This window comes from Antechinus flavipes, chromosome 6 (genome assembly GCF_016432865.1).
Source record: "Antechinus flavipes isolate AdamAnt ecotype Samford, QLD, Australia chromosome 6, AdamAnt_v2, whole genome shotgun sequence".
Lineage (NCBI taxonomy): Eukaryota > Metazoa > Chordata > Mammalia > Dasyuromorphia > Dasyuridae > Antechinus > Antechinus flavipes.
In genome coordinates, this window is record NC_067403.1 from 211,338,021 (window position 1) to 211,358,708 (window position 20,688).

A 20,688-nucleotide genomic window follows, 5' to 3' on the forward strand; every position below is an offset into this window, starting at 1 on the left:
ATAATAAAATAGTCTTAGAAAAAAATTGATCAAGAATAAGGAATGGGACCAAAAATTTATAAATTATACTGAAACCTCATATCTATATCTGATAACTACTTTGAGAAAAGAATCCGAAGGAGAAAAACATTCGACAGGAAATAGTTATCTTGTGGGTCATTCCTGATCATCTGTTTACAATCGGATCACCAACTTGTTAAAAGAGCAGAACTCATATACAATGTTAGGAAGCATAAGAAACATGATGTCAGAATTAGACAACTCCAACTTGACCAGTGAATAAATTAATGCTGAAAAAATAGAATATGGGTAGAATAAAGGACAGCGACAGTAATTATTAGATTGTGAACTCTTTGAGGACAGGGTCTGTCTTTTACCTCTTTTTGTATCCCCAGCATTTAGCACAATGCCTGACACATAATATTTATTGACTGCTTGATTCACAATTTTATATGAAATTTAAGAGAAAACTAATTGCCTAAAATTAGCCTAAAAATCAGATTAGCCAGTCAATAATTGACTTAACTGCCACAGAGAGACATCTGAAAATTAAGAGCAACATTGAATTAGACAACAATTTGTTTGTGAAATCTTATGGAGAAGAATAAAGGAAATTTTGATTCCTTCAAATTAACTTTTGAATTAAAAAGTTGTAAAAACTTTGATGGGGGGTAAAATTAACTTTAATAAAGATTGGCTAGATCTATAATTAATCAAGGTTATATTAAATTTACTTAATTTAAAAACAAACAAGTTTTAATGACTTTTGTTTTTATATCACAGTAATTTCTTTTTAGAAAATTAATATACAATCAAATAAAATAAATCCCCTATTGACTATGTCAAAAAAAAAAAAGTATGCTTTGTTTCTTTACACAGATAGCTGTCTGAGAACTAGGCACTTGGTGGAAATGAGATTAGGAAAGTAAAAGAGCATTTCTCTGATCTTTTGACAGTAGTTAGCTATATGATATTTAGTCCCAAGTATGAGTCCAGATAACTTTTCTTTAAAATTTTTAATTAAGCTATGCTTACTAATGTTACTATGCTGTTCTCTGCCTTAAATTTGGTCACCTACCAAAAAAAATCTAGAAAAATAAAATCTTCAACATACATATAAATATATGCATATTATGTGTGTAATATATAACATACAATATGTATGCATATTGTGGGAGTGGGTAGTTGGGTATGTAGAGATGGAGACAGAGAAAGTTGGGTGAAATAAATCTCCATGTTAGTTTTCTCCAAAAATGTTATATTTCCTTCTGCTTTTTAAGCTCATTACCTCTTCATTAGGAGATGAGTGTTATGTTTTATTGTCATTCTTTAATTTCTTCAAAATAGTTTTTCTCTATGATGTTATTGTATACAGTGTTATAATTCTACTCTTTTGGGGCTGTCAATTCATTGAGTTCTGCCTAGTTTCTATTAAAATTGTCCATTTCTCTCTTTTTTTAAAATGAGTTCCAAATTTCTCTTTTCTCCAAACTCCAGACTCACTGAGAAGGCAAGAAATATGATACCCACTATATATGTAAAGTAATACATAATATTTTCATTAACCATGCTGCAGAAAAAGCAAGAAAAAGCTTCAATCTGTATTAAACAGAGTTTAACAGTTCTTTCTCTGTAGATAGGTTTTTTTTTTTCATGAGTCCTTTGGGACTGTTGTGAATCATTGTATTGATCAGAATAGTTAAGTCTTTCACAACTCATTTGTATTTCAATATTGCTGATATCTGGTTCTGCTCACTTTACTTTGCATCATGAGCCTTCCTAGGTTTTCCTGAAACTATCCTGTCATTTCTTATAGCACAATTGTATTCCATCACACTCATAAGCCATAACTTGTTCAGCCATTCTCCAACTGATAAGCACGCCCTCATTTTCCAATTCTTTGCTACCATCACACACACACACACACACACACACACACACACACACACACACACACACACAAAGCTACTATGAATTTTTGTACAAATCAATTTCTTTCCCCTTTGATTTCTTTAGAATACACATCTATAGTGGCATTTCTGGGTCAAACGGTAGGCGCAGTTTTGTAGCCCGTTGGGTGTAGTTCCAAATTGTTCTCTAGAAGGGTTGAACTCTTTCTAAATCTCCTTCAGCATTTGTCATTTTCCTTTTACGTCATATTAGCCAATCCCGTAGGTGTAAGGTGGTACCTCAGAATTTTTTAAATTTATATTTTTCAAATACTAATTAGGAACATTTTTATATGGTCTTTAAAATTGCCACTTCGTATGTATAATTTTAAACCTCATCTATTGGAGAATGATTTTTTTTAAAAAGTTTGAGAAATCTTTTATGTGAGAAATGAATTTTTATTATAAAAACTGTAAATATTTCTTTCCTCTGCCCACCAACTTTCCTATTTTACTTCTAATTCTTGTTGCATTTTGTTTATAAAAACCTTTAAAAATTTAATATATTAAAAATTATTTTATTTCCTATGATTCTTCCTATCTCTTGTTTAGTCACTTTCCTTGTCTGTATACCTAACAGATTTTTTTCCCATGCTCCTCCTAATTTCCTTATATCAACCTTTGTTAAAATGTGTTAAAACACATTTTGATTTTATCATTTTATGTTCTATACCTAATTTCTGCCAGGTTTTTCCACTTTTCCAAGCAGATTTTTTCAAATAGGGAATTCTTGATCCAATAGCTTGGTTCTTTAGGTGTGTATCAAACAGTAAGTTATTATTAAGTATTTGATTCCATTGATTAGCCATTCCATTTCAGTACTAGATTGTTTGGATGTTTATTGCTTTGTAGTCATTTGTGATCTGGTACTTGTAAGTTATTATCCTTTACTTTCCTTGTCACCGATTCACTATTTGTTTTTTGTTCTAGTTGATTGACAGTGTTGAATAAATTAAATTTGGAAGTACTGATGTTTTTTATTATATAGGCTTGATCTACTCATGAACAATTAATATTACTCCAATTTTTTAGAGATTTGTCTATGAAAAGTATTTTTAAGGTTGTTTAGATAGTTCTAGGGTTTGTCTTGGCAGGTAAACTACCAAGTATTTTATATTTCCTGCAGTTATTTTAAATAAAATTTTTCTTTCTAATGCTTCCTATTGTGTTTTGTTGATAATATACTATTAGCTTTTGTAGATTTTATGTACTATAACTTTGCTAAAGTTTTTACTAATTTAGTTGATTCTATTTGGTTCTCTAAACATACCATCATATTTTCTGCAAAGAATGCTAATTTTGCTTCTTATCCTATCATTCTTTCTATGATGTTATTTGACCTAGTCATTCTTTACAATTAGTTTCTGATTATTTTTCAATGTATTCTTCCAAAGCCTTTTGTAATTTTTATTATGATCTGAAAAGGATGGATTTGACATTTCTGCTTTTCTGCATTTGTAAGATTTTTATGCTCAGTTTTTGTGAAGGTACCATGTATAGTTAAAAAAAAAAAATGTATCCTATCCCATTCAACTTTCTCCAGAGGGCTATCCTAACTTTTCTAAAATTAATTTTATTAATCTCCTTAACTTCTTTTTTAGACTTATCTAGTTCTTAGAATACTGCAATAGCATAGTTGTCTATTTCTTCCCATAATCAATTTAATTTTTTCTTTAAGAATTTGGATACTATGCTGCTCTTTGGTGCACGTTTAGCTCTGATATTCCCTCATTGTCAATAGTATCTTAAAGCAGAATATAGTTTCTCTATCATCTCTTTAATTTCTGCTTTGCTTGAGATCATAATTTCTTGTTCTCATTTGTCCATTTTGTACAGGGCCAATGACATCATGGGGCAACTTTTTAACTTTTATGCAAATTGGAGATGTGAGGGAGAGTTGTGCAGTGATCAAACTCATTGTCTCTTCCAGAGACATCAAAGTCCAGTGGCAAGACATACGTCAAGATGACTGGCAATGGTTCAGTGGGTAACCTTGGTGTCTTGGATGTCTGATCAAGCTCTAAGCCCTCTCATCACCATTGGACAAAAATTGTCTTCATCTGCCCAGGTAAAGTCTTGTTGGTTACCTCAAGCTGGTATAGCCTGTCTGCCAAGACAGTTTGCTGCGGTGGGACTGCTATGCTTGCTACAGGTTAGAGTTGGGCCCCAAATGTAGGTAAGCAGTCCTTGACAGAGCTTGGCAAGCTGACAACCAGGATTGGCATAACTGGTGTATAATTCAGTAATTATTGGGCCAGAGTTTCAAACTGCTTTCTAGAATGTCTGAATCCATTCACAACTCGCTACCAATAGTGCAAGAATCTACTTTGTGTTCCCTCCAATGTCACTTTTTTTTTTCCTTTTGTCTGGAATATGAAGAACATAAAAATTGCTTTAATTTGCATTTTTCTGTTAACAATTTGGAGCATTTTTTCATATGGCAGTTGAGAGCTTAGATTTTTCTTTCCCTTCCTGTTGCTGTTTATATACTTTAACCATTTATCTAATAGGGAGTGTCTCATCCTCACAAACGTGAAATCACTTCATTACAGTTTATAAAAGAGCTTTCTCAGAAAAAAATCTATGACAAAAGATGCCCCCCCCAAAAAAAACCACATTTCCCTCTTTTTAAATATATCATGTTTTTGCAAAACCTCCGTATTGTATAATATTTTTACCTTCCATGATCTTCTCTATTGCTTGTTTAATCTTGAACCCGTCTGTCTGTAGTCCCTTTTTGCCTGCTCTGGGGCTATTTCAGTGATCCACTACTCATACAGCTTTCAGGGACTAATTGTAGAATTTTGCCCAGGGTCTTTCTCCTACAGTTGGACTTGAGCGCTAGTCCTGTGGAATCCTGGGCTCTTACAGCCATGGGCTTTGTGGTTTCTTTGGGCACTGCTGGCTTCAGGTCACTCATGCTCACTAGATCTACTTGGCTTCCTAGGCTACCTGTGACCTCACTGACTCCAACTTGTCTGTCTCTGGACTTGGGGTACCTCTGAGGATTCCTGAGCTATGAGGTTTAGAGGTTATAGTAGTGCATCTCTAAATTTTGCTGATGTTTTTTGGAGACCTAGTTTCCCCCCACATTTTAGCCCTCGATCGATCTTCTCACCGCTAGGTTCATTTAGTGTTATTCAAAAGAAATAGCACATTGGGTGGCTGGAAAGGGAGACAGACAACTTTCAGTCACAGATCTCGTTCCATCAAGTCTCAGTGGTGCAATTCTAGACAACTAAAGTCGGGTGTTTTATAATTACTGGTTCATTTAATTTTGCCTTGTAAATGTCAACACCATTGCTCTTGGTAGTCTGATAGCTATTGTGGTGTACAAATTATGCGGGCCAAACAGTAATTTTGATATGACTTCCATTTTATGACAGCAGTGTTTCTACTGACATAGAATAAACATAGAAGTCTGGTTATGACTAGATGAAATCAGAGTGAACAAATTTTCCCACTTTTCAGTATTTTATCAGTTGAGTGGTAGATATCATGCTATACATGCATTTCATTTTTCTTTTGTTTTTAAAGAGCAGATATACTCTATACTATCTATATAATCGTTTCTAATGAGCACAATACTACAATAATTATTGGTATGATTAAAATGGCTCTAGAGCAGGGCTTCTTAAACTTTTTCCCCCCACTTGTGACATCTTTTTGTCTGACTGGGTATATAGTTATCTAAAACAAACATTTACAGATCATTTCAAGCAGCCCACATTCAGTTACAATTTAAGAAAAACTTTGTACTAATACTATACTTCAATGAAAATTATTTCAGTTGCAAATATGGTAAAAACAAACACTAAGTTGACAAACTTACTGTTGCAAAACATCTTAAGGATCTTCAAGGGAACTGGCAGGGAGAAGAGGCATTATTCTCTTAAGTGTGATTTAGGCTTCTTTAAGTTAGAACAGTGAGACATATATCTATCCCCAAAGCATTTGCTTTTGTTATGCCATTTTATGTGTTGTCTTCTCAATTCTTAGGCATACATCAAAACCGTGCAAGATTGATCAAAAGATTTTAAAATACTTCATCTAGTGGACCTATAAGTCTTTGTCTCCATTTAGGGGATGAACTTGATGTCACATTAAGTTTGAAAAGCAGGATTGTCCTAGAATTATATAAATTCTTAAATAATAGATGAAACACTAAAAGACAATCTTGCATCATGCAGACCCAAGAGATGGAAATAAACATGCTTTGGTGGCCCAGGAACCATTTAAACCCCAATGAAAATCTGCACGCTATTTTAAGTTCAAGTATGCCTTATACTTACCTAATGTACTGATAAATGTAGTTTAATGAATTAAACAATTTGTAAAAAATTTAGTAGCAATTCCTGTCCTAATTATTCTCCTGGGGGGAAAGCTTAGTTTACATTATGATTAAAACATATTATATAGATTCCACATTCCCACTCTCTCCCCTCTAGTTTCCCGACCCCCTCCCTTAAAAAACCTCCACATTACACTCATCTATCCCCATCTCTCTAGCTGCCAAAGTTTCCTTCCCAATCATTTGAATAACAAGAATTGAGCAGCAGTCATTCATTTTGCCTTATTTCTTGATCTCACTCATCAATTCAACCAATTCGGCATCATTCAGAAGGAACACACCATTCTTTACTTCCATTGCATCTCTTCTGACAGCACCTGTAGATCCACATCATTGTTTAAGAGGTTAAGCAGCTTTTTTTTTTTTTTCAGCATCCATTGCTTAGTTTCAAGAACTTAACCATCCTTTCCTTCTCTCATTTTTGACACTGATTAGATCAGGCATTTCTTTTACCCTGTTTTGAAAAAGTGCTGGGGTACGAAAACAAAAAAAACAAAACAAAACAAAAAAGAGTGAAAAAAGTTCGTTCACTTTCTCAGAGCAATCAGCCTCCATTCTGGATACAAGATGTATTTATACAGTGGCCAAGTAACATTACCCTTCCTTTGCAAAATCCTCTACAAACTTGCTGAGAACTGTCATTCCTTGCTCCCTCAAGTAAACTGTAGGCCTCCGCAGTTTCCCTTTCCCCCCAGTCTAATCTATCAAGATAACTTTCTGGAAGTTGAAATAACACTTTTCATTGCTACAAAAGTTATTTGGGATCGTTTATCTCTATGTCTTAGAAATTTCTTTGAATCCAAAACCAAATCACAATTTCTTCATCCTAAATCTTTTCACTTCTCCATTATATCTTAGACCAAACAAAGCTGCACAAAAGCAAATCCAACTCCTAATCCAAAGCTGCCAGAATTAAACGGGTGATCACTTGGCCAAGACCTATATGTAATTGATTTGAAGATGGTACCTGTGACTGGTGACAGTCTCAATCTCCTTCAAGAACTGAATTAGTTCACAAGCCCAGTATCTACTTATCTGCCCCTGAAAACATCTGGGAAACAAGTCAAACATCACAGAACTGATCAAAACCCTGTTCCTGTGATACATTCCATTACTCCATTCCCTGCCTGATGAATTGCTCTTTTAAGAGAAAAGTAATTCAGTCTTTAAAGTGCCAAACAATGTATGTTATGCTGGAGAAACCCAAAATTAGAGATTTGAGGTTCTTAATCCACCACCTTAAGTGCAGAGTAATCTTCTAAAATGACAAGACTTCCTAGGGTTTTTTTCCAAGGGATTTTTCCCATATACCTATGATTCAACAAAACTATTGAGGCAGGAGAGTCAAGTGTAAAGAACACTTAGTAGGACCCAGGATATGAAAATTCAGGAGCTCAAAATTCATTCTCTAAAATGGCCGAAGATCCTCCTCAGATTGAGGCATTAATTCAAAGTATACACATACACATCCCCTCAAGTATCACAATGTTTATTGATAGATACAAGTATATAAAATCAGGGCATGAACATGACTTGATAAATTAAGTAGACTTAATTTCAATACTATAATAAGAGGGACCAATTCAAATTCTCACCATTTTTTGTTTCACACCCACAAAAACCACTTCTCTTCAAGGGCATTAACGATCTCTCAAAACTGATCAGTTTTGTGCAAGTAAACCATGTTTCTTTTAAAAAAGACTTATGCACTTGCCCAGGCTCAAGGATATTAAAATCTAGCACATAAAGCCCATTACTAGAGGTAGAAATACAGGCAATATACTATTACGGCAACAACCATCGATTACAGTTAAGAATCCTCTGTAACAACCAAATGGATAATCAAATATTGCAACGACTCAAGTATTACACTGAGCAAAGTGCATCTCTACAGTATTCAGTGTTGCTATTCAGTTTTCTAACTTAAAACAGCCTATGATAACTGGCAGCCAAGAAGGTCCTTGCAACAGACTGCCTCTGCTTGAGAACTCAGGATGTAATTATTGCATGCTGCTAATACACTATCTAAACATTAAGGATACTCTAAGATATTTGATGGTAGACTATGATTAAGACGTTACACTACAAAAAACCTTAGGCAGAAGAACATCCTATTGACACGCTTCTGCTTTAGATATTGTGAAAACATGACAGCGGAATGAATTTTCGCAGTGGTTAGGTCAAACGCAGTTACATCCTAGCAACAGTATGTTTGCACAATTTTAAGGCTTTGGCTGGTCTTTAGTCAGCTTCTTCCTCTGATTCTTCTTCTTCAGCAGTTTCCAGCCAGGTGAGCCATTGGTTGACCTGTAAATTACATGAACAGCTTTTAATATTCTACACCATAGAATCCTGCTTTTCTGGAGATCTTTAGCAATCCAAAAATCCTGTCTTAGCTTCGTAAAATTTTCCCCCAGAGCCATATCCATGAGTACCAGATTCCACCTTAGAAAGGGAACCTTGGGTGACCTATGCCACAGTGCTACAACTAGGCTCAGATGAATTATCTTAGGCAAGGAACACCTGGGATTGGAAACCAGGTTTTCCCAAACCAAAAGCCATTTTATAAATTTAAGTCACCCCAAATGTAAACATATTAAAAAGACCTGTTGCTCAGCTGCTAAGGAGTAACTGTGATATTCCTTTAATTAGTCTGAGGAACAAAGACATTTTCTTTGGACCTGTTCATGACTATATTAGACTAAGGCATTAATCTATCGGTGGTATAACAGACCGAATCCCTAAAGTTTAATTTGTCATGGGACTTTATATTTGCTTACATTTCAGCTTAAATTTGTTCATTTATATGTGAAAATTTTAATTAAGGTGCCAGTTTTAGTTCCAAATCCTAATAATTGTTTCCCATTATATAACTTACTGGTACATCAATGAACAGGCACATTCCATGCATTAAATCATAATCTTTAGTGAGAATTCCTATACCTTTCCCAACCAGTAGGTGGCTTCACTTGAAAGCTTATTTATTTCTAATTGCCTATTAGTGATAGCTAGGTGGACAAATCTGCCAAATAATCCTTTTCAAACTGTGGTTGGCAAATTTTCAAACACTTACTTTCTTCTGGTGCTACCTGTGAGAGCCACTTTTAATTTTAATGGTGCCAAGGTCTTATTCTCAATGGGTTTACGCTGTTGTATTACATCTAACCCCTAATTATCTTTAAAAACTTTGATTTCTCTAGCAGCAGTGATGTTCAATAGCTGTAGATAAATAGTATGACAAATTTCGAAAAGCCCATCAACATTATCAACTAACGTGAGAGAATTTACCTGGAATAAAGCCTTGCCCTTCCCTGGAAACTCTTGGGTTATATCCTCTTTCCATGCCAGGAAAGCTTCCTCTTCAATTATTTCCATATCATAGAAATGAACAAAGAAGCGCAGTAACATGCCTACAAAGAAAATCAAAACCTACCATCAAGTACTGTTCAAGAACTAAGCAACCAATATTTATGGTATTAAAAACCCTAACTTTCTTAGAACCTAAAGGCTCACAAGCCTCTATTAAATGAAACACTGACTTACCTTTTGGAAAGTTGTTATTGTAGCAGTGCACCTGAAGAGCATACAGGGCACTAACTTGTAGGTCGACGTGATCATGAAGGAACTTCTGCATTACTGGCTTGAAAGAGAGAAGCAGCTGTTTTTCCTGCTCCAACTGCTCTTTGGAAGGAGCAGAGGAAGAATCTGTTTCCTCATTGGGTGGGCTTACTTCACTAGAGATATACTGCAAGAAGCTGGACAAAAGAAAACAAGTTGGACTTCAACTATGGGTTTTTAGTCAGTTTTTAAAGACATTAAAAACATTTCTATGATCAATGTCTCCACTGTTTTCTCAATTTAAGTTTAAAGTTTAGAACATCTTACCTAGTCATTAAAATGTTCACGAATCCCTTGTCTACATGAAGTTTGGGAGAAATGTTGTCTTTAATCCATTTATATATGGTTTGAGGGGATGGATCCAACTTTATTTGCTTCAACAGTTCCTTCTCCAATTTGAGAAGTGGGAACAAGAAACTAAGTCCTTTTCCCTCCAAAATCTCCAACATTCGATCCTTATTCTGATCGATTTCTGCAAGTAAAAAGATTAAATCCCACTAAAGAAAAAGAACTAATTTTGAAAATCAAGAAGGTTGACTTTACAGTATTGAATATTGAATTCTTGATTATTTTTATTAACTGATTTTAGACAAAAAAAATGAAGTCCTACTACCTTCCTAGAAAGTAGGATTGAGAAATAATAACGGACAATGTACCTGGGTCACTTCTATTTACAAATAAATACTCAAAAAGCTTGTATTAACTGTATGTGATGAGACATGTGATTTTACTGTTAAGGGCAATGCCCATCTGAGGAAGCTTCAGCTACCAGTATTGTCCCGATTCCTTCTCTGTAATTCTTAGAAAACTTGCTAGAGCATTAAGAGGGTAAATAAATCCTCTGCCTCAACAGTTTGCTATGTATGAAAGGCAGATCTCTAACATACATCTTCCCAGCTTGAGGCCAGCTCTCATATCTATTGAGCCACAACTGCCTTTTTGAGTTCCTCATAAATAGAATTGTCTGTTAATACAAATAAACCCAGCACCTTCTTACCTGGAAGCATTTTCTGCATATTGACTTTGCTTTGTTGGAAGAGTTCTGTTAACCATTCACGATCTTGCAATTTAGCTAATTGTTGAAGGCAAAGTAAGAAGAGAGGGAAGTGGGTGCCGCTTTCCAGTGGTTGAGCTAGCTCTGAAATGCTCACCAACTCTGAAATGATGGCCCGGGCTGCAAACTGCGCTAAATAGGATTTCACCAAAGGGATGTCTACCTCAAGTTTTGGGCACTGATCCAATACATTCAGGAAAGCCTGGGGAAGGGGGGGAAAAAACGCAAAAAATCCATGAATTTCAGTTCAACAGCTCTCAAGATTAGTGACAGGTTATTTCAACAGAAGAGGCAATGCTCCCATACCTGCATAAAGTTGTCACTAGTGGCTATTCCTTCCTGTTTGAGTAAACTGATCAAAGCACTTGCTTTTTCTTTGTCTTCATCAGTCCTGTCTAGTGATTGGATGATTACTTTGCTTAACATCTCTGGGAGAAAGTGTTTGGGGGCTCTCATTTCCCGTACTCCATTGACAGCATCATTTGCATTCCCACTATTCAGATACTCTGTCACCACAGCTTCCTGCAAGGGAGAAACACAACCAATAAACATTTGAATGCCTTTCCTAGATGTGAGCCATAAAATAAGAATTCCAGAACTATTTTGAAGATAACTTACAGTCAACTTGAGTAGTTCTTCTTTTGATGGTGGAGGCTTTTTACTGATCTTGGCAGGCTTTTCTTGAATAAGTGGTGGATTAGTTTTGAGGCCAAGCTGAGGAGTCTAAAAATAGCAATGGAAAACATTTAAAAACAATCTACAACATGTATACAATACAATGAGCTTTTATTTAGTCCTATGATTCTGTTGAAAAGTCAGTCCTCCTGACTTTACCACTAAAAGAAATTGCATTTATTCTCCATAGAGAGAAGTGAAATAACACAATAGGAAATATGGAAGAAGAGGAGCAGAGAAAGGGGAGGAGGGGGAAGGAGGAAAACACACCCAGTGTTCTAATATCATCAAAGAACTCTTTTACCTGTCCCAGAGGTGGTGTTTGAGTGCGTGGTGGCTGTGCACTGGGAGGAATCATAGTTATCTGGGGCTGAAGCTTTGGCACTTGATTTTTATTCATTAGGAAAGATTGAGCAGGCCTCAGACTAATCTGTAAATGAAAATATTAATCATTCTTATAACATCATAAAACTTCTAAGAATCACCTAGACAAGAAATCTTTACAAGTTCCACCTCTCCCAAAAGTCAGGCACAGCAATATCTAGGTAAAGACCTTTTAACACCAGTATTTAAAAGGTGGGATTGACATTTATAATAAAACTTCACTATATTTTCCTAGGGTCACAACTGAATACATATCCCACCAACTTAACTAGGCCTAAATTAAAAGATGGCTTACTTACAGGGAATATATACCATGTCTAATATTTTCCTTCCTCTAGCATTTGAGGAAAAATAATAGAAAAAGGTTTGAGTTGCCCTCATATCTCATAATCTTGTTCACAGGACGCTGGACATCCAAAGAAAGAAAAAGAGAAAAGAAAAGTATAGGAAAAAAAAAGAAGTGAAGAATTCCAGCATTAAGTCCTCATAATAACGCGTCTTGCTATAATCATTGGGCAATATTATTTTGAATCCACAAACTATGGTTATGAGCAACACAGGCAAAGTACCTCATCTGCATTAAGCTGTCCTTTCTTAGAAAACCGAGGTGGCATATCCTTCGACTGTCCTTGAAGCTGGGATAAGAGTCCCTGACTCTGGTTATGGTAGAGCTGGCTTAGCCCCTATTTCAGAAGGAAAGAAATAAAGTCTAGATAAAGGAGTCCACAAATTATGCTAATAAAAGAATCAGAGAACAGTCAAGTCATGAAAAAAGCCTAGCTGGATATGCCCAAAGAATGTGAATGACAAAGGAGAATAAAAAAAATGTACCATCTAACCTAACTGGGACTAAGAATGAAGCCAGCTGTTTCCAGCCCCACTAAACTGGCACAATCTGAGTGGAGAGAAGATTATATATGGTTTTACAAAGTTTGGGCATTTCCCCAATTTTTATTAGAAATTTAAGTTTTTAGAAGTCTGTTCTTAAGAGCAGATACAATGTGAAACACTTTAAAATGCTTTCTTACCTGGCTTTTCATAAACTTGCCTCCCATCTCTCCAAACTGGGATTGTGTAGGAGGCATGATATGACCCCCATGGCCATTAAAGAGTTGATTTGATCGATGACGTCCCATGGTGGGTGAAAATCTATCCTGGATAACTCCTGGACCAGTACCAATTCCGCTACCTTAAAAAGAAAAATTATTAACTAACAAGGATTCTATATTTCTAAAAACTTTCCCACAGTGAAACTTAATTTTCATACATTTCAGTTACCTGGCATTTGTCCAAACATATCAGCAAGTCCTCCAAGTGGGTCCCTATCGAGTTTCATCCTGGGTGGCATAAACGGTCCCTCCAGGAAAAAGTCACTTCTCATCCCTTGAGCCATAGGAGCAGGAATAAAAACTCCTAGATCCTTCAAAACATTAAAAAAAGAATCTATTATTATTTGTAGCTACATAGAACCTCAAAGTACATTTAGAAAAGTCAGTAACGTAACCATAAATTTATTTACGTTGAGTTACTATCTTAAAATTATTCCCCTGATCTACTTGTCCCTAGTACAAGAAAATGCAAAATGGGATTCAGTGCACTAAAGGCAAATATAAATCATGAAATCAAGATGTTAATTAGCAAAATTCCAACTATATCTCAAACATTACTTTTAAAAAAATCCCTTACTTTTACTGCATCTTGACGGATTTGATTGATCGTCTTTGGTCCATTGTCAAGAAAAGCTTTGCGAGGAACCCAATTGTGTTCTCGCAACTCCACAGTATCCTTTAATTTAAAGAAAAAAAAAGTTGTTTTATTTGGTGAGAATGACAATCAGAGCAATGGAGTTACTTATGAACAAGTCTTACCTGCAGCAGGAAACGAATCCTTGCTGGCAATTCCTTACTTAGCATTAAGGAACACATTCGGGCAAAATACTGATCCATTAAGGACTGAACAAAAGACAAAAAATATAGTAATTGGGATATGATTTAAATAAGTGTTCTAGTTACTAATTCACACTAAAAATTATAACCAAAGTCATTGTTTAAACATACATTGGAATGGCCTATGTTATCATAACCAACTATATGTTTGATAAAGGGGATAAAAGAAGATTGATAAAGACTAAATGACAATACCTTGGCTCTTTCATGATCTAACCTAGGCCCCACTGTCCTCATTATCTGACAGAGGCACTCCAAATCCTCTCCCATATCTTTGAGTTGTACTCTCTTCTTCTTTTCCAAAAGCTGTAATATGCCAAAAAAGAATTCATTAAATTCTTTGTAGCAATCACCATAACATAATACAAGTTTCAGATATACCCATGAAAAGTTATTAGCTAAGGTATTTCCAGCTTCCAAAAATGGCCACACTGGGCAGATGGCTTTTTGTAACCATTAAGCTTTATTGCTTAGCTAATAACTACTGCTATCTCACATCAAGGTAGATGGTATGAAAATGGCTCTCTCCTATTTTTTGTTACTACATCATTAATTTAGGCTTTTAAAGGAAAAATAAATACCAGAACACTTACTGTTTTGATGCACTTATGAAGGATAGATTCATGAATAAGATCAAGCTTGCCAAGTTCTCCAATGAATTTGATGTTCCCCAACATCTTGATCTTAGCAATGGCTCTCTGTTCCTCCTCCTCAGGAAGGAGGGGGTTGTCACGTTTGTCATAGACTAGAAAATACCAAAACCAAGTTTCAGTGTTCAAGTTCATTAACAAAAAGAGTACTGAGGGATTGACTAGTGTATGGGATAGAGATCAAGGAAGAGAAAACCAAGACAAAATCTTACTATCAACATTTCTGGTTCGGTTTTCAAATTCATCTTGTAGTTTGGAAATTAGGAGGCGTCTGAATGTCTATTGGAAAGAAGAAATACTAATGAAATATTCTAAAAGCAAATGAATAGCAAATATAAATATGCAAACTTTTTGGCAAGCAAAAAAGAAAGAAAAATGAACAAACCCTTACTGTGCTTTGCTTCTGTCCTGGTTGACCCTCAGCTGCTGGGCCATCAAAGTTTGGTGCATCTTCTGCCAGTCGCAGACATAGTTGAGCATACAGTGAGCTATACTTTGGCTCTTCAAGGGCTTTGTCCACAATCTACCAACAAAAGTTTACTACTTTAATAAACATTATTTGGTATCTGGCTTAATTATCGATTATATAACTCAAGGAAATGGAGGTTTAAAAAATAAAATAAAATAGTACACACTAAGTAAATCTGATCACTACACTGTATCTGGTATTACACCTACAACTGTTTTTGAAAGTAATTACTTTCTATTTGACTGGAAAAGAAACCAGCTGCTTTGGCTGCTAGATTTGTCTCTTCACACACATAGTTGAGAGCAAGGGAATAATGTTGATTCAAGTGTTACCTTTCCAACCAAGTCTTTCTTCCTACATCTCCATCCTAGTACTTTCTCCTTCAAATATTCCAGAACAACGCTTTCTTTGCTTTATCTTTTCTGTGTTTACTCTGTATTCACTAGCATTAATATGCCCTGCCCTCTTCTCCAAGAATTTAAGTCATTTGAGAGTTTAGAGCATTTTGCAAATCACCAAATCTCAAAGTATATATATCTTCAAGAGTAGTTTTAGCATTACAAATTTGGAGACATGTGTTTAAAATAAAAAAAAAAAAAAAAGTTCACCAAATTTAAGCTATTAAGATAATTAAAGAGGAAGAGAAAAGTTCTTATACTCTTCTCAGTTTAACTTACCAGCAGTATGACTCCTTTTAAGATGAGTTTAGACTCTACACCCACATTGAGGAGCTCAAGGCATAGCTTGTCAAACTTTTCAGGAGTAAGCTTATTTAATATGCTGGGGAAAAAAACCAAAAATTTAAGTGTTTCTCCTTGGCACTAGTACAAATATCAGAATATTTTCTATAAATTTATGAGCCTTTAAGAAATTAATTATATTCTCATCTAAGTTTTCTTAAAGCTCAACTCAAAATTGTCAAGATTGTTAGGTTATACAAGATTTTATAATTAAGTTCTGTGCATATACAGAAACACAAGGGGGTCCTTGCTGCCTGAAAATCCCTAGAGATTGGGAGCGAGTAGACTTATGAACAAAAGACAACTCCACTAGGAATTCAGAAAAGGCCAACCTTAAAGAGTACATATTTTTAAATTTTACTGAGTTCAATCATTCAAGTAGTATATTTCACCACATTCCAAGTTACCAAGTATTTATATACTTGCTCCTCAGTATAATGCACTGAACTTTAAAAGTAAACATATCCATAACATTCCTTTTTCTTTTTTTGTTGCAAATACTAATTGTCACTCCAAGTAATACCATTTATATAAAATAATCTGTAAGCCATTTTTTGTTAAAAGTCAGAAAAAGTCTTTTCCTTACCCTCTTACTTTCCTGAAGATTGCGTCATGTCGTTCTTTTTCGTTTGCGGAGTTGTTTGCTGCGGAGTTGTCATCTCGTCTAGTGCTTCGTGCAGGGATCCATTTCTGAGCGTTTTGCCCTGGGGTTTTCCCCAGGAACTCGCTGTTTAAAAAAGTGGAAGAGAAAAAAAGTAAAGGCCAAGATTCTGATTAGTTCAGAGATATCTAAACATTCTACATTCACTAGCTCAACAATCCCTTGAGGGGAAAACAAAACAAAACAACTCTATTCAGTACCCTTCTCCCAATATACACAGGAGTGTATGTATATAAATAGAAGGTTAAAAAAAAATACCAAGAAATTTGTAAGCACATTCTAGGATAGTTTCTAAATTGCTTCTTAGAATTGCTAATCTCTTTGGATCTAAGACTTCTTTTCACAAATGAGGGCACCAGACCATCAGTATTCAGACTTTATGACTAAGGAAGGTACAAATGAATAGAGAAAAACACTACAGTTCTAAGGACTAATTACCCCCAACCCCCCAAGAAACACAAAAGGCAAGTGAAACTAATTAGTGAAGGACCTAAGCCTTTAAGCAAAATTTTGCACTACAGAATTCATAAAGCATTATTTGCTTTGTAGTTCCTAATACCTAATGTGTAACAATTATGGAGAAGGATGGGGAGAATGATCTCTGTACTGTACTAGAAAACACAAAAATCTTTCAAGATGGAATGTTAGTACTCTCACTGCTTCAAGAGATGTAAATCAAAATACCTGTTGCCGGCAGTCTTGGGATAGTGCTGAGGTGCACCCCTACTTCCTCCTCCGCCCGAAGAAGCACTATTTTCAAAAACAAAGCCTTATTTTAGCCAATGTAACTTTTTAATATAGCAAAGGGTTTAAGGGACAGTAGTAATGCTATATAATTTTGGAAATTTCTATTTAGAAGGTACATTCAAGTTCTTGGATTACCCTGCATCTGTTTAGGGTAAAAGATTGCCACCGCCTGCTTTTAAAAAATCTTGTTCAGCATTAATTTCTCCACCCAATTATACAGCAACTCGTTAAAAGGAAGGGCAAAGAAAAGAAGGAGCCATGCTGTACAGGAGTAGTCAAAGGAGCTCCACAAAAACCTTTAGAAGCCACTTTCGGGTGAGGAGGATTCTGGCACTAAGACTGGATATTTGGCCCCAGTTTTACCTCTCCCTCCTTCCTCACCTGAAACGAGAAGCACCCCCTTCTGCAATCGCACTCTCCACTTTGGCGGCTTGACAACGAAGAGTCTTCAAAAGAATAATATTAATGGATGGGGGTGGGGAGGGGTGGGGGGAGGGGGGAGAAGTGAAAACCTAAGGAGAAATACACAAGGAGACGAGAGGTCAGGAGCAGAGCCCCCCCGCGGGCCGCCCGCAGATCCCCCTCCCCCTACAACGGTCCCCGGGCCCGCTCGGGTTCGGCCCGGCCCGGGCGGTGGCGGCCCCGGCTCTGCTGCAATGCAGATCTCCGACTCCCACAAAGGGTATCCCGACCGCGGGGGGAGGAGCAGAGTCCACATTGTTTCTCCCCCGCCCCAGCCCGCCCCCTCCCGCTGGGGGGGATCGTGGCGGCCGCCGAGGTACCTTGGCTTCTCAAAGAGGCTGGAGCTCGACCAGCTGAGCCGCGTCCTTAAACCAGAGTAACCACCACCACCCACGGGGATCGCGGCCGCCCCACTCGGGCGGGAGCCCTCTCCTCGGGAGACCAGACCGGGACGGTGGCTCGCTGCTGGCCCCCCCCTCCCCCCGCGAGTCTAATTAATCACGGGAGGGGGGAGGGGGGGTGACCGAGCGGCCTCAAGCCCGGCCCCGGCGAACAAAAGACTAGGGAGTCCCAGGGGCCCGGCTTTTGTTTGGTTCCCTCCGTCCGGCCCAGGCCCGAGGCAGCGCCCACGGCCCAGCCGCTCTTTGTTCTCCGGACAGGAAGGTCTCGCCCCTCCCCACCCCCTCCCCAATTCCCCCGGCGGCGGGCTCGGGGCGCTCCGAAGCCCGCACCTCCTCCCCGCCGGGGCCGGCACCAAGGGCTCCTGTGCTGCTCCGCCGCCTCGAGCTCGGCCTCTGCCCGCGCGCACGCGCCTTTCGAACGGCCGAGCCGGTAACCGGCTCCGGAGCCAGGCTTGGCCGCGCAGCCGGCGCCGCCGCCCGCTCGCCCGCAAGCCGGCCCCGCCCCGGGCCGCAGCGGCCGCCGCAATGCGAAACAGCGACGCGAGGCCTCGGCCGCCGCTGCAGTCACTGCCGCCCGGGGTGGCCCGGCCGCCGGCCTCGCTCCCCTGCTCCTTCCTCCTCCCCGCCCTTGCCGGCGCCTCCGGCCAGCGGCCGCCCGGCGGCCTGACGCAACCCCACAGTCCCGGGCCTCTATCCTTAGGGCCTTCCCGAGGGCGCTCGGCGGCGCAGGGAGCCCGCCGCGGGAGACCGGCCCGGCCCGGCCGCCGCCATGGCCGCCTCCGCCTGCCGCCGCCATTTTGTGCCGCTCGAGAAGGAGCCGGAGGACGGCGGCCATCTTAGAGCGCGCCGCTCCACGGCGGCCGCCGCGGCTCCGCTCATCTCCTCACCTTCACCGAGGCCTCAGCAGCCGCCGCCGCAGCTGCCTCCTCAGGATCCGGTCGTCGGGGACGGGGGGAAGGGGGAGGGGAACGGAAAACAAAAAAGGGGGAGGGAAGGGGGAAGGAGCCGGGGACTGGGTGAAGGTCTCAGCTCAGGGGAGTCGCTGCTGCAGCCACCACCCGGTACCCGCCGCCACCTCCATAGAGCTCCAACTCGCTGCTGGCGCGGCGGCTAGTCTGCAGCCGAACTTATCACTCCGGGGCAGCCGAACCCGCCGGAGCCGCCCCGAACGGCCCGCCCGCTGCCCAATCAGCGACCGATCTGCTCCGCACCGCCAATCCGCGGCGGGCCCCGGGGCGGGGCCAAGGCACCAAGCTGGGTTGAGGCGCAGCACAGCCGCAGTGCGCCAAGCCTTATTCACTAAACCTTTTAGGTCAAGTAAGTGGCGTAAGGGAGCCGGCGAGCTGGGTGCGGGCGGAGGCGGCGGGGAGGGGGCTGGGAGCTGTGCGTAAATCGGGAGAAGCCGAAGGAGGCGGCCTTCCCCTTCTCCTCCACTGCCTCATTGTTCCCGCGGCCCACCCGCATTACACAACCGCTCGCTTTTCCGTGGGTCGGGAGGGGGGGACTACGGCGATCACGACGGCAAAGGCTTCTTCCTCCGCCTGTTTCCCACCAGCCCTCCCCGGCTGGCCCCGAGAAAGGGTCCCCCGCTCCCCTTGCTCCTGGTTTCGGGTCTGGAGATGCAGCTGATCTCCAAGAGTCCCAGGCTTCGGGAGCGCCGACTGCGGGCGGGGCGCCGGGGCTTGTGCAGCCCGGGGGCCGTGCACGCCGCGTGCTCGGGAACCCCGGCGGGGAAGAGACCCGGGGAGCCTATTGTCCGAGGGTCGCGGCCGCGCGGCGGACTCCCGGGGCGGGGATGCTGTCCCCACCCCCACCCTATCGGAGGCCGTGCTGGTCCGGCGGCTCCAACCAACACCCTCCCCCCCCCCCATTCCTCCTGTGATGGAGAGGCCGGTGGCCTCGCGAGCACCCCGTCGCCTGCGCCCCCGGCCTTTACAAAGGACCGACTGCCCATGGGACGATGTGGTTAGAAGCAAGCAGAAGTCCCTTCCCTTCCCCAAAGAAGAAAGAACCCCCTTTTTCCCCCTCCCCAGCGTCCGCGGTGACCTGTCCAGAAATGGAAGGAATGAAGGGCCAGTGTTTGTCGGAGGCCCGGGCAGGCCACAACTCCAGGTGTTGAGAGCGGCCCAAGCCCTCGCTGCATCCCACCTTCGGAAAGGCTGCCACAACGGAGCTTTAACCTGGACGCCAGAAGCTGTTCCTAGTAGCCCAGGTGTGGGGGAGTGCCCCCACCTTTAGAGGCTCTAGGGCCAGGATCCACATCCTTAGTTCTTTTGTCCAGACTTGGGCATGGAGAGGGGGCACTCTTGGCCACCCTCTGATCCCATTTGAACCTTACCCTTGACCGATGAAACCAAAGCAGTTCCTGAAATCGTGATTTCTAAGGGATCCCACTTTTTTCAGTGAAGAGGAAATTTTTGATTAAAATACAAAACATTTCTCTTGTAAATGGTTTATTTTTCCCACTTTTGGTCTACAGATACGATTCTAAACCATGAATTGGGAAAATCTAGTTTGAAAATCCAAATGAGTCAACTTCAGATACAGGAATTCAAGGCAACATCTTTAGATTGGGATCCTT

General features: G+C 40.0%; 1 protein-coding gene and 1 non-coding gene across 2 annotated transcripts; both read right to left on the bottom strand.

Moving 5' to 3' along the window:
• Nucleotides 1–7,773: 7,773 nt before the first annotated feature.
• EIF4G2 (eukaryotic translation initiation factor 4 gamma 2) lies at nt 7,774–20,369 on the bottom strand. Its single transcript, XM_051966756.1, has 25 exons — nt 20,340–20,369; nt 19,580–20,053; nt 19,173–19,488; nt 18,995–19,131; nt 17,626–17,756; nt 17,182–17,247; nt 16,423–16,563; nt 15,774–15,876; nt 15,019–15,150; nt 14,840–14,906; nt 14,571–14,722; nt 14,173–14,283; nt 13,900–13,983; nt 13,718–13,816; nt 13,310–13,451; nt 13,060–13,220; nt 12,601–12,714; nt 11,952–12,077; nt 11,591–11,695; nt 11,279–11,494; nt 10,916–11,174; nt 10,186–10,390; nt 9,844–10,055; nt 9,589–9,710; nt 7,774–8,607 (listed from the first exon to the last, which is right to left on the bottom strand). Exons 1-25 carry the CDS (start codon nt 20,367–20,369, stop codon nt 8,542–8,544), a joined length of 3,771 nt encoding a protein of 1,256 aa, XP_051822716.1. The 3' UTR covers nt 7,774–8,541.
• On the bottom strand, nt 12,403–12,550 carry LOC127542181 (small nucleolar RNA SNORD97). Its single transcript, XR_007948573.1, has one exon. It is a non-coding gene; the product is annotated as a small nucleolar RNA SNORD97 (small nucleolar RNA).
• Nucleotides 20,370–20,688: the final 319 nt, after the last annotated feature.

Bases quoted from the DNA above. Each gene is read 5' to 3' on its own strand.
- EIF4G2 (XM_051966756.1), bottom strand. From the start codon at position 20,369: ATGTGGATCCTGGCCCTAGAGCCTCTAAAG. The intron at 19,489-19,579 runs GTTGTGTAATGC...ATTTACGCACAG, and splicing joins GACCCACGGAAAAGCGAGCG to CTCCCAGCCCCCTCCCCGCC. The intron at 14,723-14,839 runs GTAAGATTTTGT...GGTATTTTCTAG, and splicing joins CCGAACCAGAAATGTTGATA to TCTATGACAAACGTGACAAC.